We start from the raw sequence: 22,693 nt of genomic DNA on the forward strand, positions 1-22,693 counted from the left end.
GTGACTGAGACCACTATAAATTACACTGTAGGAACTGGTTTTAGGTGCTTCATCTGCATGTACACAAGCATTGGCCATTCTGGTGGAACAGATGCAAGCTGCCCTGCAGCCAAAAACCTTCCACAATGACAAAATCACCATGGCAATCAGTGGCCGATCCAATCCACTAGCCCAAAACCATTGTGCTCGTCTGAGGTCACTTATCAGACGACCTAATTCAGCTTTGTGTTGGTCTTGGCTTCTGGTTTACAACAGGTTCTGTCAAGAACTGCCAGCTTTTCTCTCTGGATGCTCTTGTATTTGTAACAACTTTAGGATTGTTTATGAAATGTGCCAAAGAACAGCTCATTCCCATCCCAATCTACTGCTTCTACCTGGTGCCATCCTTGCCAATTAATTCTTGCATGGATAATCTATATATCTAATTCTTGCATGAATGCTTTTCTTGCTGCTGCTGAGTTAATTAACATGGATTCTTGTACTGCATTGGATGCACATAATCGAACTTATCAAGCATGGGAGGAACAGAGATGCATTCTTTTGTTTCTCCCGAGCAACTCATTCTGGCACCTCCAATGCTGCCGTGCAGCAGCGGTGGAGAGAACCCTTATCCGCTGCAACAGCAGTCTCTGAGCAAAAGATGACCAATCTCAGGTTTATGTTGCAACCAAAGAAGGGTGGCGAGCTTGCAGCCACTTCTTGGATAATGCATGAGTACCAGCTCCTTGATCCTCCAATAGACGACCAAGGTAGGGTGATGGTGCTTTAACCGCATCCAGAAGTCTTTGATGGGCTTCAGCAATGACCATCAACTATGCCTCGAGACTTTTCTGCCTCTACTGCCAACCAGCAAATGCTGCAGAAGCGAAAAAGAGATCAAACACATTGCTGCGAGATGGCTGTTGGGACATTGACAGAGCTGCAGCACACGAGCACCGCCACCCTGCATTGCCGGCGATGAGCAGCTGCAGAGTAACAGCATGTCAGTCTGGGAGGATTCAGTGGACATCGTCAAGGGATCGGTCAGCCAATGATGCATCTCCACTGCTCTGGTGATTATGCAGCTCCCTTGTTTTGCTGCAAGATGGATGATGTAACCTGCTTCAGAACAACCAACTCTGATGATGATCATGCTCAGCAGCTGGATGGGATCATGATAGAAAGCACAACCAGCAGCAGAACCACCAGGACCTCCCTCTGAGAGTCTGATTGGGATGAAGCAGATTACCGCAAGATACTAAAGATGGCAGAAAAGATGGGTCAGTAAACTGATATCCAATATCATGTGCAGGATGCCATGATGGGTGATACCTTGCTCGCAAATAAATATTCCATTTCTTGAACTAGGACTTCACCCTGTGGTCACACCTCTCTGCTTAGCAACTAGAGGTTCTAAGTTCAATTCTTGGATGACACCAAAATAAATCTGAACCTAGGTAGTTATACTGTAGATCAATCTCCCCATCTCTCCTCTCACTCTCAAGAAAAACATTATTAGTTTTGCAAGATTGTAGGAAAATGCAATCAATATAAAGCTTTTAACTTCAGTCCACTACAAATTCAAGAGGAAGTTTCAGGCTAGATACAAAACTTATCATAATGATTTGTTTCACAACCATTAAGTCCTATGCATTAGGACTTCTGATCTACTACAGATTTCTCTATTCGAGACTATGGTGATTATTCACCACCACTCAGGTTTGAACCTGAGACATCTCAGGTGGAAAGATGGGTGAACAAGGTTCCAGCTTCTGATAACTCAGATTTCTGCAAAGGATTTTATTATCCCAAATCCGTGATTCTCAGGGAGTGGCGCATTTCCAGGACGGATGGAGATTAACACTTCAAGACCTGCAAATAGATGAGATATCACTTGTAAAAACAAACAGGAATTATAGCATGTTCAGGGCAACAAGATTCAATATCTCAAACACCACAAGACTAACTACCAAAAATCTTGTTTCAATTTCCCCTTTTACTCATTTCACCAAGATATACAATGGCTTGACCATTCTGATCTAATGGTTCATGTGATTGACATCAGCAGATCAGAAACTATGTTACGCATCCAAAAGTGGAGATTCAGCACCAGTAGTTTCATTATATCCATTAAAGTTAAAAGAGTGGAAACAAAAAATAACTGGCATGTAATGCAGGATGACAGTAGATGATTGATAGATACACTCCCTTTTTGATAGTTGCATTCCCCTGGTTTCTTCTCTCTAAAACATTGTCACCAACCAACCGACTGACCATCCTTCCATCCTTCTATCCATGACCGAATGGACGCACTAAACTGAGGATCAACCCCATTTTATCATGATCCACAATATTAAACCTATTCTAAAACGAAATATATTGCAGTTGAAACTTGAAAGTCTCATACCTATAGGTCAACATGCAAAAGAAGGTACCAAGATTTATTGTGCCAAAATATGTGATCGATCACATAAACTGAGAGTCAAAAACATAGCTTTGATCAAGACATCTTGACAAGCACAAAAACCAAAATTCAACTAAATAAAATGCTTCAAAACCATAAAACTAATCAACATTGTATAGCATCCTATGCTATATGGAACTTGATATGAGAATTTGGTGCCACTATATGTCAAAGTGTTAGATTCATTCTTTTTGAATTTCTTCTTGTGGACGCATATCGAAGTGGCATGCCCATACCCACATGTAAGTGCCGGCTGCAAGTATTAGAGTATACCTAAGGGTCTGGGTACCATAGATTGCCATTAAAATGATCTATTATGAGACTGCTTGATGCATAAGTAGCAAACCTCTAAAACTTTTGATGGTTCCTGGAAATATTAGATGTAGATTCATATTTAATGGTTGTTTCATCATTGATTTTGCTGTGGTAGGATTAAGGTTGTGACCCCCACCACCACAGACACAAGCACACACCAAATGCATACCCACAAAATCGAGCCAAAATTCTATGAATAGGATTCTAGCCTAGATCTTAATGACTTTTTAAATATACGATGAAACATCTTAACTAAATATCCAAATTATTGGCCATGATCCGCAACATTTAGATTACCTAGAAACAAGAAAACATATATGCATCATTACTTCTTATACGTACATCAGGTGGACAAACAACAAGGCAGCATGTACTATTATCAAAATATATGGTTCACCACATAAATGAGATTCCACTCCTTTAATCATCATTAGTATGACTTTTTGACAGACATGAGGGAGCTCGAATCAACAAACTTGGATGCTTCTGCCTAGTGATCAATCAATGTTCCATTCTAGCATTTATCAAAGAATTAGTATAATGAGAGAGATTACCATGTTCTTGAGTAGATAAAAAACAAATTTAACTAGCATAAATATTCAGACAAGAATACAGGGAAGCACAACTAAAAGAATTTGATACACTATACTAGCCCCCCCATCAAAATAGCTCCCTTAAAAATTTTGTGAGAACATGCATCTCTCCATGCGTGTGGCCTGGAACTTGGAATTCCATGCTGAACAACCAACATCTGTAAAATGATGTGGGTATGTTCATGTAATTGTCTGTCACTACAACAATGTCCAAATGAATGAAACAGAGACCCAAATTGTAAAGCTTAAATTACAATGTTGTGTGAAACAGAGAATTCTAATCCATTTCAAGTACGGTTTAATAACATAACTTCTATCAAATCAAATTCATGGATTTATTCCAGGTAGGTCAATGATAACCAGGACAAATCGAATACAAATTCTACATAGCCTGTAGCTTTTCAGGTAGCAACAAAGGTTTAAAATGGAACATAAACCTTAACTAGTGTAAGAAATAGTATTAAAGCATTTACCTGCAGCTTTTGCTGCCACAGCTTCTTGATAAACATCAGTTACAAATAAGATTTGAGATGGATTATCTACTCCAACCGACTGTGAGATTTCACAATAACTGCGCGCTTCCCTTTTGTTTCTAGAGATAAGAAAAGAGACACAAGAAGCTTTTCTTGAGCGAACAGTAGCAATGACGAAAGTTTATAATAATTTTACCTCGCAACAGACAGTAAGGGCACCTACCCAATCGTAGTATCAAAAAACCCACACAGATATTTTCTCAAGTCCCCATAAGCAGTATTTCCAAATAAAAGCCTCTGGGCCTCTCTACTACCACTTGAATATATGTAGATCTGTATGGACAAGTCATTTCCAGTTCTATAAATGAGATAGCATAAAGATGAGTGACATGAGTCTCTATTCTCAAGCCACCTACCAAAATTATCAAGTAAATTATAGGACAATCATAGAAAATGCCTATATATACAAGAAAAGCAAGTTATCAAATTCGGTTCATGGCAAGGTCCAAGTTGATTGAGACCTTAAAACTCTGACAGGTACTAGTGGAATCAATATTTGATGTGAAATTCCGATTTAAAAGAGTTTATTAAAAACTAAACTAATACAAAAATAAAGTCCGTGTATGATAGCTTCAATGGATTATAGAAACACCAATTTAAGTCATTTAGCTCTTGATCAGATTAGTTGCAAATACCATACAAAATAAATATGTTTTGACCCTTAAAGTTAGCTCCTCCCTGTTAATGCAGGAACACTATCCTTATTGCAATCTGTACTTATTTTAATGAACACTTTCCAATGGAACCCCCAGTTTATATTATTTAGCTTCTAAACCAATCAACTTGTGAACACCATGAAAAGTGTGCATTATTTTTCTTTTGAGGCAGGATGGGGGTGTATTTACATAAAAATGCTTCCCAGTAGTTATGATAAGTAAAATTGAACCCAAGAAAATTCTTGTTCAACCTAACTCCATGGCCAAACGAAGCTTCACAGAAACTGGAAGCAAGTCCAAAATTTCAATACAAAATTTTTAAGGTTCAAATTGACTACAATCCATTTGTTAGGAAAACCATACTTCTACAATGCATTTAGCATGTAAACGTTGTTAAAATTACTAGCATAAGTAATAAAATATAAAACCAAGGACAACATGTAAATCATGTTAAAAAGTTGGTAATTTTCAGCTTTAGAACAGAACAAGATAAACCACTTTACATGAGATGTCTTCTGTATCCAAAGGAACATTTAACTATTATCTAAGTTTTCTTTACATATGAAATCATGTACTTTTAAGATGAAAAATGGTTCTATATTAGAAGACAATATGGAATCTCTCATTTTCCTCAAAAAATTATGGAATCTTTCATCCATGAAAGCATGTACTTTTAAGATGAAAAATGGTTCTATATTACAAGATGATGTGAATCTCTCATTTTCCTCAAAAAATATGGAATATTTCATTGATATTAGTTATTAAATAAGGACAAACTACTGAATTGTGAACAATTGAGGGATAGAATACCCTTTTCTGCAGTCTGTATTTATTAGGACAAAGACTTCCTGTTTTGAGAAGCAAACAGTTACTCATTTATGATAAGTAGCACTTCTAGATGCCTTCTTCAGGATGATTCAAGTTAAAAATACTTTAACTAGGAGATAACAACCAAAGTTATATTAGTTATAAGACCTTTAAGCCATCAGCATGCCACTTTTTAAGAGCTTCAGGAACATCCTCATAAACAATTCCCTGCAATTCTTTGTTTTGAAATCCGGTTCTCCATATATGACCCTGCATATAGAATGGAACAACATAAAAAAAAAAAATTCTGATAGCTATACATACGTCCCTTACCCTAAGGGAATTGTACAGAATCCAAAATAATTACCTGCAATTGTTTAAGAGAAGTAATTTTTCTATCAGCTCTTATCATTGCCTCCACATTAGTCACTAAAGCATCTATAACTTCCTCTTTCCCAGCATTATCAGATGGAATGGGTACAGAACCCAGCAGCCCTTGTTTCAGGTCATCCTCAACCTACACAGAAGTTGCCCCTAAGTGTTAATTATTATGAACAATCAGGATGGAAAATGTGAGATTGGAATATATAAAAGACATGGAAATAAGACATTAAAGCGACCCGGTGTTATTTCTTGAAATAAGAAAGCGAAAAAAAAAGGATAATATTAATAAGAGGAAGCTACGAACTAAAACAAGAGTGAAGAATATTAGAATGCTTTGCCTAGGAACACATAGAACGAAATAACACATGAAAGGACTGAAACTTAAGAAAAAGTCTGTAGTTTATTGTAAGTGCTACCTGGCCTTAAAAATTTCATGAAAGAACCTTCTCTTGCCTAAACAAACATGAGTCAGGAATTTGGCAACTTGTAAAGAGTTTGTATCATGTTGTCAACCAATCATAAAATCTGCTCAATGCCTCAATCATTCCATTGAGCCTTCTCATTTAGGTGCCAACTGGCCTTAAAAGTTTCATTAAAAGAACCTTCTCTTGCCTAAACAAACATGAGTCAGAATTTTGACAACTTCTAAAGAGTTTGTATCAAGTTGTCAAACAATCACAAAATTTGTCAATGCCTCAATCATTTCCTTCTCCACTTGATTTTTGCTCTATAGACAACCAAATATTTTTAGTGTCATATGTCACCCCTAATGGGCATGGATCTTGAGTGACAAACAAATGTTTAAATGCTCTCCAAATAGCAAAAAACAAGATCATGCTAGTTAAATATTGAGCTCAGCTATGATACAAAATTACAAACAAATGGTTTTTGCAACATGAAGTCTTGATCTAGTAATGGATTTATTAATATTCACATATCTATCCATATCACGCTGATCATCTCCACCAAAATTAGCTCGTTTAAATGCACCCCAACAATGAAAGCTGCAGCTTAAAAGATGAATATTCATCAACAACTGATTAATCAGTCTCTAACACTGTACGTCCATTCTTTGCAAATGTATATAAATTGCCAAGTATTATACATCCATAACAGAATAACTGCAATCAATTTGACACATTTTACTATCTAGCCACAAATATAATAACTTAAACTAAAGGTGATTTGACTGCCACCTAAGATTTCTTGTGAAGATAGATAGCCTAGTGTTATACACAGAAAGACACAAGCATATGTACTTATCTTACTGAAAAAGCAAAGCATTAGCATCTTACTTGGGCACGCAATAGCTCGATATCATCCTTGGTTTCCTCACTATCATACGTTGATATCAAATGTTTCCGCACATTATCACGAGCATAGGGAAAAAGAACATCTGTAACAAATGATATTGGGGTTGTTGTGCCTTCAATGTCGAGAACAATGCATTGCTGCAAAAAATTGAGTATTTTTTAATGATTAACTTCGTAGAGTTAAAGTATGCAACAAAGGAAAAACAGAAACAATGAGCACAGTTCTTGCACACAAGCAAAGCCTAAGTATGATTTAGACACATAAAAAGGAGAGTACATAACTTACTCTTGACAGCTCCACAGCGTGATTGCCATTCAGAAGCCCTGCTCTTAAGGAACCACTTAGATTCTTATCTTTACCTTGAATTGCTTTCATATTGCTTATTGGGCCATGACTTGGAGTAGTCCAGTCAATACCCATTTGGTGGAGTTTGATGGCAGCATCAAAAAGATAATGATAACATTCAGCCTAAAAAAGGAAAACAACAAAAAAATATTTTTTTAAAAAAATTCATCTGTAAGCCTATAACATAAAAGCAACTAACTAGATAAAATCTTAAGGAAAAGTCAGCAAACAAAATGACACTACCATGATAGAAAATGACCACACTATGATAGCAGACACCAAAATAAGACCTAAAAAAACACATTTACTATAAACACAAAAAGTCATCTAATCATTATGATCGGAAGATTGAATACATAGTAGTGTGGTGTGTTATTATGAATTTTAAGCCATACACAGTAGTAATAAAGGCTTGGACACAAATATATCATGTGGAAATACAAGCAGAAAACCTGAAATAAATACATATATACTCGAAAATCAGAAGCAAATTCACTCACTCACTAGAAGTTGAACCAACCTGTGTCTTGGCACTGATCCAAGAGTCTCCCCATATATATATCCCATGGTTACGCACAAGCACAGCAGTCGCTTTTGGGTATGCTGCAATCTGTAGTGCACTAGATTAGTTATTCACAAATACATATGGTCATTTTGAATGATATGTCAATTAGAGTACCACGTCATGCTATGACATTTTACAGTGCTGATAAATCATGAAAAAGTATGTTGACAATTAATGAGCAGTTATTATAAGCCCTAGAGAAGGATATTGCAACCATAGCACCAAGATCTATCTTCTTCATTCAGCAGTTGCCAGTTGTTAGATGTTATGCAGTGTATTTTATGTATTTTACCAGAATTCGGGAGTCTTAGCAAGACTTGGTGTTTACTGTTTAGCACTAGAACCAACAAATCCTGGTAGTCCATCGAATGCTGCCTGAAACTTCTAGAAGATGAGAAAATCTTCCTCCTAGGAGACAATTAATCTTGTGATCGACTGCAAGGATAACTCTGCTGCAATCATTATACTGCAAGGATAACTCTACTGCAAACAATTTTATGTATAGCAAAAATATACCATACTAAGTGGGTTATGTCAAAAGACTGCCTTTCTTAAGAAGAAATGTAATCTGGCAAATGCCTTGTCACTACAATAGTTCTTGTCCACAGTCTCTACCTAAACACATAGTTCCACAGACTGATGTCAAAGATCTTTGGCAAAGATAATTCTGAGACACCTTGGCCCAAAACCTAACAGATGACCAAGAAATGAGATTCAGGATCTAAAAAGTTTTAATATATCTGGAAACCAACCACTAATTTCCAGAATGTCGAGGCCACGTAATGAATTGAAACAAGCATGAACCAAAAAAACTTATTGATAGTTTGATTCCTTTACCAACCTCAATCAAAAGCGTTATCCCATTAATATGGAATCGACTAGTGGAAAGGCAGTATTCATAAACTAATATTTGGTTCATTAACCAAAATCAAAGTTCTGAAAGAAAGTATTTTGCATTTTCAGTTGAACTTTCTGAAATTGCCATTCTATAATTAACTGTAGCATCCGTATAGTTAACCAAGCATTCCAGAATATAGAAAAACACAAACAGGTCATAGCCCATTTAATGAGAGATGGCATTACACAAACATATTTGTTATAAAAAAGCAAGAATCTTCACATTTCTTCTCACAACTTCCATTCGAATCATCATTAATCTCCTGATGTTCCTTTCCAATATCCTGAATCAATGACCCCTTCCTTAAAAGGCATGTGTTTGTAAAGTTCACCATCCAGGACAGTTCATCATTTTATTTTCTACAGTAGTTTTCCAATTATTTCTTTACTATACTCATTGATGACACCCATCCTTTCTACTACAAGAATCCACTTCAACAACCTCAGCTGAGGTAAGTCCAGCAGAGGATCATGTACCCACTCTAAATTTGTTTGAAGCTTGTGTACACTCTTCTAGTTGCTTCTTAGTCATACAACCAGTTAACAATAACTTGTGCATCTTCTTCTAGATATCTCGTCAACATATACTCTATTACACAGCTTCATTGATTGTTCCTTACGTAATACCAGAGCCGGCCCAACCCTTAGGCGACCTAGGCAGTTGCCTAAGGCCCCAGCCCAAAACAAAGGCCCCACAGAGCTACAGTGTCTTCCTTCGCAACCCCCACCCAACCCTCGCCTTCCCCCCATCTCACCCCGTTAACCTTTTTCCTCCCTTTACCACTCTTTTCGTCCTCGTCTTTGTTTGTTAGCCTCCAATCCATCTTCACACCCTCTCCCTCCAAAACAACCCCCTTCGGTCCGCTCCTCGACAGAGACTTTTAGCCCCCATCGATCCTGTGGAGATCGAGAAATCCGCCCCCGTTCTGATCTGATTCATGGCCACCAGAGGCGGTCCCACGCACATGATCTGCCCCCCATCGTTGTCGGGGGCTCCTCAACGACCCCATAGTGCTGCCGTGAACAGAGGCGCCGCCGGCCGCCATGTCGTCTCTCAGCCGTGAGCTCGTCTTCCTCATCCTTCAGTTTTTGGATGAGGAGAAGTTCAAGGATACCAACATACCGTCTCCAAGTATGGAATCCAAGAATCCTCCTTCCCTTTTTCTTTACCCTTCTTCTTTCTGTATCATGCCGTTTCTTTTTTTCCCCCTTTTTCTTGATTGGTTTTCTTATTCAAAATTGCAGAAGATTGGAGCAGGAGTTGGGTGTTTTTTTTAATACAAGGCACTTTGAGGAGGCAGTGCTTGCCGGGGACTGGGATGAGGTGGAGAGGTACTTGTCGGGGTTTACAAAGTTGGATGACAACCGGTACTCGATGAAGATCTTCTTTCAGATCCGAAAGCAGAAGTATCTTGAGGCCCTTGACAAGTAACCCACTTTTCCCTCGTTATTTCTGTTGCAATGATTTTCCCTTTTATGTACTATTTTTTTTTTGTATTTCTAGGCATGATAAGGGCAAGGCAGTAGAAATCTTGCCATCCTGGAAAAGGACATTAATAAGGAAATTACCCTACTCCTTACCTTGGAGAACTTCAGGTACTGACTGAATTCAAGTATTGGGTATGCCGATCTTTAAGTTGTAGACAACATCTCAATTATTTATTTTTTTTGATATTGAGCAAGAATTTAAGTATTGGAGGTACCAATCTTGATTCCATGAGCTATATCATAATTTGTATTTTTGTTAATTTAAGGGAGAACAATAAGCTATCTAAAGGAGAACATCAAGGCATCAACGGGTCTCAAAAAGCTAGACGAATTATTTTTAAATAGATTTTTAAAATATTTTACACTCATTAAAATTTTTTCATCATTTTTTAAATAAAAAAAAGGTCTCTCTTAGTGAGGTCGCGTTAGGCCTCCAAATGTATTGGGCCGCCCCTGCATAATACTTTCTTTAAAGTTTATTCTATTGTTCCAAATTAATTTCCAGTAGGCAGCCATCACACCATTTTGTGGAAACATAGATATGTTAAGGGTAAGCTTGTGACAGTAATTCCTTCAACCCATCATAAATCAACAGCTGAAACCTAAAGAGGACATACTGTATATGCTTGATGAAGCTTGAAAAGGAACACATTCATCTAACGAAAATATACCGCTTCACTTAGGGATTCTGTGAGCTCACTCTCATGAGGAGTGTTCTCAATTATTGGAATAACAAGCTCATCATGATAACCATGTCCTTGAATTCCTTTTATCATCTCCATGTGAGTAATCTGCATCAAAAAAACAGAGTACGTAGTTGAAGTTGTAGGATAAACTGAATGAAAGAATTAAATGGACAAAATTTGCAGAGAAACTATCAGATTAGAAAAGAAATAAAAACCTAAAGCAAGAAAATTAGAGAAGTACCACATTGATTTCATGGAAGCTCTTTATAAGTCCTACCTTTTATCTAACATGTTCGGCAAAGATTACTTTCTTTTTCTTACAAAAGGAAAATTAAAAGCAATGATTAGCACATCTGCTTAACAGCAGCAGTTCCTCATCTTTTCTACTAATAAAAAGGCAATTTATCCAGCCATTGCATAGCTGCATACCTTCCTCTGCAATTTTGCATAACATCAGTTGCAGTCATAACTTTTGACCTAATTAGAATGCTGTTTTACCATTCCCCTGGTTCTTGCAGTTCATAATAATATATCTCTGTCCATTTCCTGCAGTTATCTCCAATTTAAGACTTTAATAAGATTGTGAATTTGCTTCATGTAGTTGATTTCCTGAAACTCAAGATAACTATGTTCTCAATCCCATGCTCAATGCATGTCTTTTTTATTGTGAAAATAACCGAAAAAAAAAGCTTCCCTATATTTTACATACTCTTCCAATTATCAGTATCTAATGTTTACTTGATAACAAGAAAGCACCACCAGCAGTGCCATCCTTTTCTCATAAGAGGCATCAGTAGCAAGGATCTTCCAACCGCCCAAATTACTCCCTTATTGTTTAGGCTTGTCTTGAGAAGATTTATCTCTAGCAATCAAACCACCTTATTTGGGTTGCTTCTTTTAGTAACATTTTCAGGCTGCCCCTATCTTTTAGTAACTTCTCATTTGCTTCTGATCATTAATCTATCTTCACTGACAGCAAAAAACCAAAGTATTTAGGTTGTGGACAAATAAAAAATCTCTCAATCAAATTTAGTGCTTGGATGTCATTCCCTTCCTAGCGCACCTCCTATAGTGAAGTTAATTGTCTTCTATCATGAAATGGATGCAGAAAACAATAGATGAGAGCAATTGAAACAAATATTACATGACAGGAAAAAAAATGAATATAGAAATATAGAATGGAGAGCTCAACTTCTCCATGAAACATGACATTTATATTTTTAACTGATATTTTTATAAATTATTCTTTCCCAATGTATTTTTTATAAATTATGCATAGCCCAGTTTTTCTTGCATGGGCTCCAACTATCTTCTTTCTTCTTGTTTTCAATGTGGATCAAAGCTAGACAAACTCTTGCAAGCAGTGTCTAGCATATAAGATTTGACATAGAACGGTCAACAGTGGCATGTAATGATCACAAAAGATTCCATTGCATGACCACGTAACATTTATCTTTCCATTTGTCAATGAACAGGCAACTTCTCCAGAATATCCCATGAATGATACACTATTTTATAAAACATTTACAATTCAATAGGATTTTTTTTTGCTTAACCAAGCTCTTTTAACTGCTATGCTCTTATAATTTGCTTAGAAATCCATTTTTCATTTATGTGTTCATCTCATCAATTATCTCCTAATTATCAAAGGTAGGATATTCAACAAAAAGTTTAACAAGATTAAGGTTTAAAATCCCACATTTGTATAAGTATATAATAATAGACACTTATCAGTTTCACCAGAATTAAGTTCATATTTCCTCTTGTTGACTCGTACCTAATTTGTAGGCTTATTTCTGTTAACCCTTCTTGTGAGAATCAGGCCAACTGGGCCTGACTTGGACCAAAGTCGGTAAGCCCAGCCGGCTTTTATTCAAAATTCAGAAAAAAAAGATCGAAACAGGGGATCACAATATCCTGCTCGATCGGCCCGAACAGCCACCGTTGAGGCGCAGCCGGCGCGAACTCCCTAGGGCCAGTGCTAATGGTCGGCGACCGTTAGGGGTTGTTGCAACCGGCGAACGGCCGGCCAGTGTCGTCGTTCTTCCGAGTTTATCTTCTTCTTCCAAACATCTATTTAAACCCTTCTTCTCCTCGATCGACCCATCGTCACTCACCTCCCCACCTGCTTCCTCCTTCCTCTCTGGTGGCCGGTGTGCCACCTCAATCAAGCACGGCCACCCAAAGCACCTCCATTCTCCCTCTAGTTCGAATGCCCTATTTCGAGAGCCACCTCCTCTCCTCTCGCCGAGATATGCCAGAAATCACTACTGTCGGCCGAAGTCCACCGCCTCCACCCCTTGCCGGTGAGTTACCCACCCTCATCACCATTTTCTTGGGTCGTGACGGCTACCACCGAAGCAGCTAGGAGTGTTGCCCCTCCTTTTCTTTTTTTCCTTCTCTATTTTGGCCGAGTATGGCCATTCCCATCGGCCGTCGTCGGCCGCTCTCCACCACCCGCCACCGCCTCCGACTGCTGCCTCATCGGACCACCTTGATCAGCCAAGTCCGCCTCCTTCCTTTATTCATGAGATTGAGGATTCGAGTCTCAGTAGAAGGAAGAAGATAAGAAGAAGAGAGAGAAAGCCCATCCTCTCTTTCTCTCCCATCTCTCTTTAAAAGACCTATGAACCCAAATAAGAGGATCTCAACTGCCTATCCTATGGACCCCAGGTTGACCCCTGCAAAGAGATCCTAAACTGCCCCGATGCTCAGGCCGCCTACCAAACCGATCAGCCCGGCCTCGTTGAATGTCCCTGAAACCTCCATTGATGAACCTTGTTGATTGATCTTAGTCCTAATTGAGTCCGATTCACTGAGCGAATTGTCTAGACCTGACCATCCGAAACCACCATATGCCCAGTCAAGTCTTCTCATATTATTTTTAATTTTATTAACACCATCAAATAGAAATTAAATTTATTGTTAATATTTCAAATAGGTCTAACGGAGTCGCCTCCAACAGTCTAAGGCAAAAGAGGTAAGCAGATCTTACATTCATTATTTTTTAAATTATCATATTTTTTTTCATAAGTTTTGCTTGTAAAAATATCATATTTTCTTAAAATTATGAATCAGCATATGTATTATAAAAATCATTCTTTATTATGAAAAATAGTTCCATGAATCTTTTAATGAAAATAGCTTTGTTATGAAGTATAAATTTGATCATTCCATTTAGTGTTTTCATCTATTTTATGTGTATGTTTTAAAAAATATATGAATATTTCAAAGGCTCTCAGATAGCTATGTATAATTTCTAGAATTGGAAAGATTGACACTTAGAGCTAACATCCATACGAAACACGGCCCTGCTAGCAGGTATAAAGTTGGCATACGAAACATGAATCTTTGTCGATTACGAAACATAGCCCTATTACGGGTATAAAGTGATCGTAGCACGAATATCTATAAACAACGTTTTGAATGTATTTATTTTTATAATCATGCTTATGAAATATTGAAAATTTATGCATACATGTTTGGTTTTATGACTTATTTTAATATATTGTACTATGAAATGCTTTACTTTTACAATAACTATTATATTCTTTAAATAATGGATAGACATTGAAAAACTTATGCTTGATCTGATATGGTAGTATAAGTTTTACTTACTGAGCTGTGACGTTCAAATATCTATATTTTTATCTTTTCAGAAGAGTAGAATCAACATGGTCCAAGCTTGGAGTATACACTAGCAAGCTTGGCGATTATGTAGCGGAGCTTTAGATTTTTAATTGGTCATGGATTCTTAGCTTCATAAGTTTTCTAAATATTGTGATTATAGGTTGGGTATTTATGTAGATGCTCTAAACTGATATTGACTTTGAATAAGATGATGAATTTGGATTTCTATTTATTATATTTTGTTAAATAAAATGTTTGGCTTCGTGTTATCGTGGGTTATACCCCTCGGTAGCATGGCTGTGTTATATCCCGAATTTGGGGCGTGACACTACCAACAACTTCTTATTGTACAAGACTCCTTATATTCTTCATGTCAATATACACCACATGGAGATGCTTTCTCTAAAGTTTAAATTTTTGAACGAAATGCCCAGACAAGACTACAATCTTTGATTGCTAACCATCCAGAGCTATAGGCAAACTAGCACACAGAACAAGCTATCATTTTAACTATTTTCCATCAACCTCCCATTTGGTACTATAACGATGCAATTCTGTAACAATATTTATTCTTATGAATCTGGTCATCCTTCAACTAATTGTTATTTTCTTTACTTTTAATAGTATGGTTGATTCTACTGAAAAAGTAGTATGCTTAATTTAACTATAACAGTTCTCATATTTCTAATATTCCTTAAGGACAAGAACCATAAAATACATAGGGGGCGTTTGGTATGGGGTGATCATCCCAGGATCAAGGGTGATGTGGGTGGAGGTGATGAGATCACCGCGTTTGGTTGCACCCCGGTGATCCTATGTGGTAGTGATCCTAAATCACCTCCACTCCTCAAATCACCGCCCAACCCGGTGATGGGATACCCGTCCTTGAGGTCGGAAATTCAATATACCCCAGGACAGTGATCCTCAGTTGAAAGTTGAAGACAAAAATACTCCTCAATTTAGCAAAAAAATTGATATATCAATATACCATCAATATATTATGTCAATGTTATATATATAATATTATGTTGATATTATATATTACATTAATGATATATATTATATTATAATATATTACTAATCATATTATTATCATATTATTATTGAATGATAATTTTAAATTATAGTAGAAATATATTATTATATTTTATATTTATATAATGAAAATATTTAATATATTACTCCTATTTACCTTATTTTTCTAATCAAAATAATTATTAGCATGAAAAAATCTATTATAAGTATAAATAAAAATATTAATTCTATAATGAAAAATAACATATTTTTATAAGTTTAATAATTTATAGGAGTAATAAATATATTTTTATAGAATATATTAATAATTAATATATTGATAAATATATTAATATTTTATTATAATATATTTTATATGATTAATAAATATGTGATAAGGGCTACTAAAAGTAGAATATGTGACAAAATTATGGAGCTATTATAGCAATTAGCATATTGACTTACATTTTTGATTCATGAGAATTAAAAACACATAAAAAATCCATCTAAGATATATCAGATGTATTTGTAGTATTATGTGGTCGGTGATCTTGAATTTCCGTACCATACCAAACAAGTTACTCATGGATACCCGAAAATTTTTAATCACTGGACCATGGCCCACCAAACACATTGATTTTAGATCATTGGGAATCAAATCACTCCAGCATTCGGATCACCGAAGATCTTAGATCACCAGGGTGATCCTGTTGGGGTTACCAAACGCCCCCATACTTCATCCCACTACTTAGGGTAAACTTTATAAGTTCTTGTATACTAAGCTTTGCCATCAAACGATACACTCATTATTAACATGAGATATATCTCAATCAATTCAACTCTCATCCCCTTCTCAACAAAACTGAGTTTAGTTGTGGAATGATGCTTACAGCAAACATACTAGGATTAGCAAAGCATCAGGTCATGAAGGACTTTCTCAAAGGACCCAGTGGCCAATATCTGATTCTGTCACATTGTATTCTAATGTATGCTGTAACATACATGACCCAACTAATATTCATGAAAATACATCTTTTGGTATATCTCAGCCCATAGAACATCCATGTCCACCGATATAGACACATCATTTTCATAAATATCCTCCTCACTGGCCATCAAATCTTAAATGTTCTCATTTGATGTGTTCAATGCATTCTCCAGCTCCACATTTCCTATTTCCATTTTCACTGTTTCGTTGTTATCTCATCATGAGCTGATAACTTTTTTTTACATAATCCAAATTGTTAGCTCTGCTGATGGCCTGAGACTACAACAATAAGTTAATTTTTTAAGGATTCAATTAAGTTAACGGGCAAATAGGTAGCTTTTATTAATATGTCCAAACCAAATAGCTATAATTTTCACATAAGTCTATCAACAAAAGGCAGAAATGCACCTTGATTATATGAAATCAATATAATTGCAACAAAACAAAATATATAAATATGCATTGAGTAACAATGCACAACCTAGAGCCAATATATAGAGGAATCATATATATAGAACACAAAGCAGGCAAAAGGTCAATTCATGAAAGAAATCATCACTTGGAAGTGACTGAACACCAAACCGAAGACCAGGGAAGTGAGACAAGCTTCAAAATCCAAGGTGAAAATAATTTTGAATCCAGTGCATATGGTGCACACATATGGATATCCCATGTACCCAAGGGATGGGTCATGGGTCTAATAGTTCTGTAGTCCAAGTCACAAGTTGGTTTACTTCATGCATCCAATGCATTCTTTTGCAGCACTTAAATGAAAAGTTTATGCAGAAGATTGCAATTTTTTCTGCTGCTGAGCAGACATTGTTTTAATTCTGATCGATAAGCATCCAGAATCTGATTCATGTCCAATGAATAATACAAGTATCCAACTGTCTGCAAAAGGTTGGGTAAAACAGGGTGCAGTTCATTAGTTTGCTTGGTTTCTTGACAATCAAGTTTCCTTAGTTGGTCCAAAGGTCAACCACTAGTCTAGTAGGAGCTCCTAAGGACCTATAGATACCACTTGTTTTAAAGCCTCTGCAACTAACGAATGAATTTTAACTTTGAGTAGTTTTCTTCTTTTTTTTTAATATTTTTCTATCTATAGTGCTGATAGCATACATCTCTGTTCAGTGCAATGCTGTAAGACTCCTTGTCAAGATCCTTAGTCCAAATTCCATTTTCTTAAATAATCCTCTACCTCATTACTTATGCTTTTGCCTTAGCTTAATTTTTCCAAATTAATAAAGAAGTAAGAAAATGAGAATCACGCATATAAGCTCAGTACATAGCTACACCAATACTAGCCAGATAGAGTTCATTACAAAGGCGAAGGGTGGAGCTTATGGGCTGGCCTAAGCGGATATGTGGGTCAATCATATATCACTGTGCAACCAATGTGAATGGAATTAGGCTTTCTAACACTAGGGTTACTGGTATTTATGATTAGGACTTAAGAGTTGGAAAATTTAAGGCTTAATGTGGAAAAAATTATAGATCCAAATAAAAAATTAACAGAAATGATGAGGATTGATGAAAAAGAGATTGTGAAGGAGGAGGATGAGAAGAAAATTTAGAAAAACTCAGTTTTAAATAAATCATCTTGGATCTTGCTTCGCTTTGAGCACAGATTTTGAATTTACTGTAAGATTTTGTGGACCAATGATCTTACAAGTAGTTCAAGTGATAGAGAACAGAAAGAAAAAGGTTTTTGCAGATTTTACCCAATATATATTATATATTACATTAAAGAAAATATGCAACCAATCCTAAAACAGCTAACCTTTCCGCCCCAATTTTAAATCTTCCATCTTAACTGTAGCAAAGAAATGCTTAATAGGATATTCAAGGGTTATAGAGCAGGGGGTTCCCTTTTATCAACAACTGAAAGATCTCCAGTTTGTCAATGAATACAGATAGGATCAAAGAGTATTTAATGGTATTAATTAGATGTCAAAGTGAACCATCCATTTACAGTTCACTACTGAAAGATCCATTAATAACCCATTACAAGGAGTTCACACCAAATACAATACATATTGATCAATAGGACATGTTACAGCCTGCAACTTCTCCATAATATACTCCCTTACAAGCTTTGGAATATAATTGAATTATTACAAAGAATCGATAAAATTAAATTCATAATTTTGTGCTGTTAAGCTTCTAAAAGTGTTTTTGGATTCACAGTGAAATAAAATGTTTAATAGTTTATCTGGAGACAAAGCACAAGCATAAGTTGTAAGGATTGTACAAGGTACATCCTAAAACTGTTGTCCAATTGAGAGTTCATATATTATGAGAACAACCATTGAAATAAGAAGGCAAGCTAATTTTCTGAGAGTAATCTGCAACTCTTGAACTCCATTAGTAAATTATCAAATTATATAACAAAATAGAATAGTGTTTTTATATATAGAATGTGAAATAATCTATATAGACTTTTCTGTCCTAAGCAAAGAAGTCCAAAGCTTTACTCGGAACTCTTTCAAGAAGGGATGGATCATTGTTGCAAGACAAGACTCCATGCCATGACTATGAATAACAGCCCCAGCACTGCGCATCTGATAAGCCTGCAAAAGCCAGCAAATAAGAGGTAAGGCCTAGTATATACTAGAATTGTAATAAATTAATTAATTAAAGCGTAGAAGCTTTACCCTGGAACCTCACACTGGGCATATATGTTGGTTATATATGTACATGTTTACATGAATAAAATGTATGCTGTTTGGATGATTTTGGCAAAGAAAAGATTTGTTTATATTCGTTATTGAAGAAACATATTTAAGACTTCGAAACATGTCAACCTTCCACTAAAAGCAACATAAGAAATTCTACAACGGCATGCCAATCATATACCTAAAGCCATTTGCGTATCCTTCTATGTCATTCTATGTCTAATCTCCAACTAGAAGTACCAGCAAAACATTGCATCATCAGTATCTTCTTAAATTTAGCAACTAAAACTAACTTTAAAATTGCCAGCTGATCCAAGAAAAGCAATGCAAACAACATAGCAATGGTGTAATCCATAGTTTCCTGTACTGGCCCGAACTAGATAGTACGGAGCGCGCTGTGTCATACCGATTTGGTACCGATATTCGGTATGGGAGGTGTACCGACACTCGGTATGCCAAAAAGATTTTGTACTATACCGTACTGATGCAGTGTTAGTCTGACACCGGTACGGGGTCCGGTACCGAGACGGCAAACTTTAGTGAAATCAGTAGATTGGATGCTTCTGCAATGGTCGAAATGACTCTCTACTTTTATTCTGCAAAATAAGAATGTTAGAACATATGGCCTATCTAATTAGATGATTATAAAGTATGCTCCGCCTAATTAAAAAAGGGCCCCAACACCCCCCCCCCCCCCCCCCTTCTTCTAAAAAAAAAATCAACTAATCCCCAGGAGCATTACTTATAAATTGAAAGTCTCTCCAAAGAAGCTTTTGCTAATATCCGACAAACAGCCTCATAGACATCAATTTCAACTCAATATGTGAAGTTCACTGAACAAAAAGGTTCATCTCTCACTAACAGTCACTCGGTCTAACATCAAAGAAGAACATATATTGTATAATCTACAAAATGCCAAGCATCATTATCAAAATATCTTTCTTGTTCACCCAGACTTAAGCCTCATTCTATTCGAAAACCTTCATCCCCTTTACCTTACCCCAAAAAAAAGAAAAAAAGAAAAAGAAATCCTGAGCGATCACCCAACCTCTTTATTTCTTGCTGCTAATCATCGTTTCTCAAAATCTAATCCTCAGCTCCTCCCTTCAAATAAACCTTTTTGATGGACTATCCGTAATGATAATCCAAAAATCAGAACTTTCCTCCACAACTGGTCCAATTTCTAGACTTAATAACTTTGACGCAATCAGCATTATATGAAACTCGTAGATGAAAAAATTTAATCAGAATGCAATAGAGTAGGAGTAAAGGACGATACAAAACAGGAACAGGGGATTACCTTCATGAAGAGGGGAGCACAATCAGTACATTTGGGGGGCTTGTGGGGGTAGGGTTTTGGTGAAGGCGCTGACAGCACCGTCCCGTTCCCGGATAGCACATACATGTCCGCTGGCACCATCCGCTCCTTCTGAACCCCTGATTGAGATCATAACCTTTCCAAGATAAGATTTTTATCCAAAAAAACGACAAAGAAGAGGGGGATATCTTTCCAAGATGAGGTTTTTATCAAAGAAAACGACGTAGGAGAGGAGTATATCGTTCCAAGATGAGATCCCGATCAAAGAAAACAAGAAAAGAGATCAGAGAGGGAGATGGGGAATATACCGGAGGGAGACATGACGATGAGCTGCTCGGGCTTGGGGACGGCGTCGTCGTGGACTTTGATGGTGATACTGCCGCCGGTTCCCGTGACCCATCCGAATGAGTAGAAGTGGCGGCAGAGTTCAGCGACCAGCTCCCGCGTCTCCCTCACCGCCTTCCCCTCCAAGTACGCCTGCGACGACAGCAGCGGAAGCGCGTTCGCCGACGCCATTTCCCCTCTCTCTCTCTCTCTCTCTCTCTCTCTCTCTTCTATAGGAGATTTTTTTTTGGGAAGTATTTCTATTGTCGTTTTCCCTCTTACTGGGGTAGGGAGCTAAAGCCGCCGACGAGGAGAGAACACCGGAGTGGTCGGAGCATATAATCTAACGAATAATTGCATAGAAACTTATATGCGGGAGAAACCCTAGCTGTCCATGATGATTTGTAGCGCATAAGGATGATAGGGTTCAGGCGCAGGGAAAATATTTATGCGGACAATGATGTGAACTTTTTTGGTCTTCGGTGGATGAGCGCGTGAGACGAAAGCTGAGAGGTGAGTGAGGCGAGCCAGCACGGGAAAAGACACAGCCTCCAGCCTTCCTCGGCCTTCGGTTTGTTTCCGAGGCTGCAACTCAGTTGGGTTGGCTTGTACTCCAGTCTAACCTGACCCTGGTCGCGTCTAGATTCAAGGGACTGCATTTTAGAAACTCAATGGTTGTCTCCATTTGTACAAAATCTATGGCTGAGGTTGTTGGAAGTTGAATCCTAATTTAGAATCCATCTCTTGTTCACCTCTTTTTTGTATATACACACATATATATATGTATATATATGTATATATGTATATATACATACATACATACATACATACATACATATATATATATATATATATATATATATATATATATGTATGTATATGTATATGTATGTATGTATATATGTATATGTATGTATGTATGTACTTTCTTTCTTTTTCGATAATTTGTTGGACTCTTTCTGAAGTATATATGCATTACATGTGCTAAGGACTAATCAATCATGTAAACTAAGTGGTAGCTTAGCGGTCACAACATTTCTTGCTTGGAAGCAAATAATCTGGCGTCCTAGTCTTCGATAATGTTATCCTTCAAATATTGTGGAGTTGAAGATTATTTTGGAAACTAGGGTATAAATCTTTCAGGAGATTGGGTCGTTGATTCCTCCTAATCTCTTTTTTTTTTCAAAAAAAAGGTTAATTTTTCACTTTCATATAGCGCGGCTCAATGCCAAGAATAAAAATTTTAAGCTAATAGAATTGGAGTTCATGACCGAAAATTGGTGGCCTATCAAGCTTACTTTCAACCTATGTGTAAAGTGCTGTGCCAAACTCATCTAGACTAGTCCCTTCTCCTCCTCTTTTAGTAACATTAATAAGATTATTGTTTCTTAATAATAATAATAATAATGAGGTAATCAATGAAAATAATATTTAGATATTAAAGACAATATTATCTAAACAGTACTATTTTATTCAATTATAATGCATAATAATAATAATATAAAACTATTACTAACTAATAATATTAATTTATTTAATTAATAATAGTTAAAATATAAAATTGTCATATATCCGTTACCGATTATATTATTGTAAATATTAAAATAATTAATATATAATGATATTATTTTATTTAAAAATTCAAAACTGTACTTCATTCATTTTTCAGAAGAAAAAGAAAACAGCAAAACTCATTCTTGGAAAAATTATTTTTCCGA

General features: G+C 36.4%; 1 protein-coding gene across 1 annotated transcript; it reads right to left on the reverse strand.

Moving 5' to 3' along the window:
* Positions 1-1,508: 1,508 nt before the first annotated feature.
* Positions 1,509-21,446, reverse strand: LOC103696410 (probable bifunctional methylthioribulose-1-phosphate dehydratase/enolase-phosphatase E1 1). The gene is made up of 12 exons (XM_039133353.1): positions 20,960-21,446; positions 20,634-20,770; positions 19,133-19,228; positions 11,012-11,131; positions 7,911-8,000; positions 7,331-7,513; positions 7,027-7,182; positions 5,715-5,864; positions 5,516-5,617; positions 4,048-4,157; positions 3,825-3,943; positions 1,509-1,851 (listed from the first exon to the last, which is right to left on the reverse strand). The coding sequence occupies exons 1-12, from the start codon at positions 21,165-21,167 to the stop codon at positions 1,760-1,762; spliced, it is 1,563 nt and encodes a 520-aa protein (XP_038989281.1). The 5' UTR covers positions 21,168-21,446; the 3' UTR covers positions 1,509-1,759.
* Positions 21,447-22,693: the final 1,247 nt, after the last annotated feature.

This window comes from Phoenix dactylifera, chromosome 14, assembly GCF_009389715.1.
Source record: "Phoenix dactylifera cultivar Barhee BC4 chromosome 14, palm_55x_up_171113_PBpolish2nd_filt_p, whole genome shotgun sequence".
Taxonomy (NCBI): Eukaryota; Viridiplantae; Streptophyta; class Magnoliopsida; order Arecales; family Arecaceae; genus Phoenix; species Phoenix dactylifera.

Coding starts and splice junctions, on each gene's coding strand:
- LOC103696410 (XM_039133353.1), bottom strand. CDS start 21,167: ATGGCGTCGGCGAACGCGCTTCCGCTGCTGTCGTCGCAGGCGTACTTG. Junction 4,158..5,515: donor GGCATGCTGATGGCTTAAAG/GTCTTATAACTA, acceptor TTGTCCATACAG/ATCTACATATATTCAAGTGG. Junction 3,944..4,047: donor TTTTTTGATACTACGATTGG/GTAGGTGCCCTT, acceptor TCTTATCTCTAG/AAACAAAAGGGAAGCGCGCA.